Below are 3,905 nucleotides of genomic sequence, written 5' to 3'. Positions count from 1 at the left end.
CTATATAGAGTGCGGACAGACTATTATAAACTCAACAACTACAACAACAACAACAACAGCCGGTCGAGTTGTGTCGAACTTTTTACCTAGACTGTTGCAACACAAATTAACTATCGCAATTATTTTCTTTTAATGTGTATAGTATTGTTAAATCATAAGTACTTGTACATACATGTATGTATTTAATTATAGAAATATTTACTTATAGACATTGAAGTTCCATTTCCATTGTCTTATAAATCACATGTAATTGAGTCATACAACTATGTTTGATATGTTCGGGGATTAGATATTCTTAGAAACAACAGATGACCGTTCACTAGCTTTATTCATGATAGTATATCTTCCGGAAGTCCCGGTATCATATTACATGCACATACATATAGAGTGGCTACTGAGGACACAACATCCCTCCTCAATTCAGATTGAATGTTATTTGAAAAATATAAATATAAAAACAACAATCATTAATTAAAAGTAATACATGTATGTTATAATTACAATACGAATATATCAAAACTTAATATTGCAAACCACATCGATAACTTTGCAATTGATAATTTGATTATGAACATACTCTGGTGGAATTGATTCTGTGAACTTAACTATAGTGTTTACAGGTTTAAGAAATTCCAAGGTAATCAGTAACTCATTGAAACTTGATACTGGTGAGGTCAGTTCGAAGGTTATATTTACTACTACTAGATAAAACGTTTCTACTACATGAGCAATACCAAACATTTACACATACGTACACAATCTTATTCATATTTTTTTTTAAAGAATAATGTTATATAAGAAAATCGTCTGTCATCTAAATTGTCCATAATTTGTCCACATTCTTTTCTTTACTTTAAAGTATGTCTTTGGCAGATATTCACTGTGAGAAATTTAAATATACTGAATGTTTCAGAATTTATCAAATGTTCATATGTCAAAACTCATTTAAAACGCCTTATCAATATTAACTATAATAAAACAATATAAGATAATTTTGTACTCATTTATGTTTACAACTCACACGAAAGATCAAATATCATCGATCTTCAGGTTTCACTGGGTTTATTATGCCCATATCACTATGAAACCTTATTATCAACACTCCGCACATAGTCGCTCAAATAAGTCGGAGGTCGTCGTTCCCTAGTTGGTCGGGTGTGAACCTCCGTCGTATTTTGACCACCATCATTATCGATCAGATCATCCCCAAGATCATCGTCATTATTATTCATATCCATGTTGGAGGTGTCCAATGATGGTTCAACCTTTTTCATAAAAGACGAATTACGTGTAACTCGATGTCCTGAATCACATTTTACACTGATCATAGGTCCTTTTGTTTCTGTAACCGTATATGGCATTGGTTTGAACTGCGTAGAGCACTTAGACGGTGTCTCATTTCGCAGTAGCACTTTGTCACCAATGTTGATGTGACGTTCCCTTGCCCTAATCCTTCTGTCCTCATACTCTTTCGAGTGGGATTTTGATTTCTCGTCATTACGCCTTGCGAGTTCGTCTAATCTAACATCTTGTTCTGGTTTTGCGATATCTGGTAATCGCGTTGATGGTTCCCGCTGAAACAATAAACGGAACGGCGTAAAACCAGTTGACGTATGTGGCGTCACTCTGTATTGGCGTAAGAAACGGAATAACTCCTGTTTCCAGTTCTTTCCTTCTACATGTGAAGATTTGATGCATTTCATTAGGGGCTTATTAAAAGACTCTGCTTGAGCATTTGCCCGCGGCCACCTAGGTGTGATTTTTCGGTGAATAAATCCACAGTATTTTGCATAATCTGAAAATGCATTACTGTTAAATGGACTGCCATTATCCGTTTTGATCACTGTTGGTACCCCGAACATTGCTATTATTTTGTCCAACACTGGTATGACAGTGTTCGCCGATACTGATTTGACTATCTCCACAATTGGATAACGTGAATATTCATCAACGATAACTAATAAATAGTCCCCAGTTTGTAACGGTCCACAAAAGTCCGCGCTTAAATTCATCCATGGGCCTGATGGCATTTCCGACATTCTCAGTGGTTCTCTTGATCTCGGTTCCTTTGTATTTGCTTGACAAGCCAAACAACCTTTTATTGCTGTTTCGATATCAGCGTTCAAATTAGGAAACCAGACTTTTGAACGTATGTAGCTCTTGGTTCGCACGACCCCTTGATGCCCTTCGTGGCCCAGTTTGATAGCCTGCGCTCTTAACGATTTAGGCATAACGATCTTGTCATTTCTCAATAGTACAGTTCCACAGTGTACACTCAGTTCATCCTTCACACTTCTAAGTGCAGATAATTCTTCTTTGTTTATTTTTAGATCACTTAGTGTCTTTATTTCGTACCATTTTCCATTTTCTGTAAGCTCAATAGCCTTTCTTATTGTACTGTCACTTATCGATGCTGATTTTACCTCATCTAATGTCATAGCATTTGGAACAGCTCTTTCAGCGATAAAATTCACATATTCCTCTGCTAGGTTTCTATCGTTACCAACATCTTTCAATGGATGTCTTGACAGGTAGTCAGATGGATTGTCTTTTCCAGGCTTGTAGACAATGTTCATTTTGTATGGCTGAAGTCGTAAACCCCACCGTTCAATTCTTAGAGGCGGTTGTTTTTTTCTTCCATATGCATTCTAGCGGCTTATGGTCGGTTATGACAGTGAAGCATGGAGCACCACGAAGATACATGTTATAGTGTTCGCATGCCCATACAACACCTAACGCCTCTCTTTCCGTCTGACTGTACCTAGACTCTGTTGGTGACAATGCCCGACTTGCATATGCCACGACTTTGCCCTGTTGGGTAAGAATTGCTGAAAGTCCCACCGGTGAAGCGTCTGTCACTACTTCTATTTCCTTCCCTGGGTCGAAATACACCATCACTGTGTCACTTGAGAGATCCTGTTTGAGCTTCTCGAACGCGTTTTCTTGCTCACGTTCCCATGACCATGGTGTTTCGTTTCTTGTCAGTCTTCGGAGAGGTTCTGTTATTGTCGCATATTCCTTTATAAAACGGGAGCAATATGCTGTCATTCCAAGAAAACTTCTTATTTCTGACACATTGGTTGGTTGTTCCATTTTCCGGATAGCTTCCACTTTTAACGGATCTGCTGAGATCCCTGACCCATTGAAAACAACACCAAAGAACGTAATCTCTGACTTGTTGAATTCGCATTTTTGTTTATTAAGTGTCAACCCGTTGCGATGAAGTGCATTGAACACTTTGTCTAATGCAATGTCATGCTCTGTTTGGTTTTTCCCATATACAATTATGTCGTCTGAAATGTTCTTTGCTCCTGGAATTCCTGCTATTATTGAACTTATTGTCTTTTGAAATACTTCGCTTGCGGAGTTTGTCCCAAAGTTCAATCGTTTGTATCTGAATAGACCTATGTGCGTCGAAAAGGTTGTAATTGGGCGTGACTCTTCTTTGAGAACTAGTTGATTGTATCCAGATTTCAAATCCATTTTACTAAACACCTTTGATCCATTTAAATCATGTATAAGCTCATCGATGGTTGGCATTGGGTGTCGTTCCCTTTCAATCGCTTTGTTTGCTAATCGCATATCAACGCAAATTCTGACGTCACCATTTTTCTTCGGTGGTGTCACGATTGGAGACACCCATGGCGTTGATTCATTCCTTATTTCCTCTATTATGTCGTTTTTTAACATTGTTTCAATTTCCTTTTCGACCTTTTTTCGCAAATGAAAAGGAGTTCTTCTGCCTTTTTGTGCCACTGGATGCACGTCCTTGTTTACGTGAAGTTTCACGGTTTGCTGCTTCAATTTCCCAATACCTTCATATATTCCTGGGTATTTTCTTTCGATTGTTTCCTGTGAAATGTTGACATTTTGGATTATTTTAACAACACCTAAGTCTGAAGCCG

General features: G+C 37.8%; 1 protein-coding gene across 1 annotated transcript; it reads right to left on the bottom strand.

The window, feature by feature from the left end:
- Window positions 1–1,079: 1,079 nt before the first annotated feature.
- LOC128230697 (uncharacterized protein K02A2.6-like) lies at window positions 1,080–2,576 on the bottom strand. The gene has a single exon (XM_052943141.1). The coding sequence runs from the start codon at window positions 2,574–2,576 to the stop codon at window positions 1,080–1,082; it is 1,497 nt and encodes a 498-aa protein (XP_052799101.1).
- Window positions 2,577–3,905: the final 1,329 nt, after the last annotated feature.

This window comes from Mya arenaria, chromosome 4 (assembly GCF_026914265.1).
Source record: "Mya arenaria isolate MELC-2E11 chromosome 4, ASM2691426v1".
Taxonomy (NCBI): Eukaryota; Metazoa; Mollusca; class Bivalvia; order Myida; family Myidae; genus Mya; species Mya arenaria.
The sequence above is the reverse complement of the archived record's forward strand: the minus strand, read 5'-3'. Positions and strand labels throughout refer to the sequence as shown.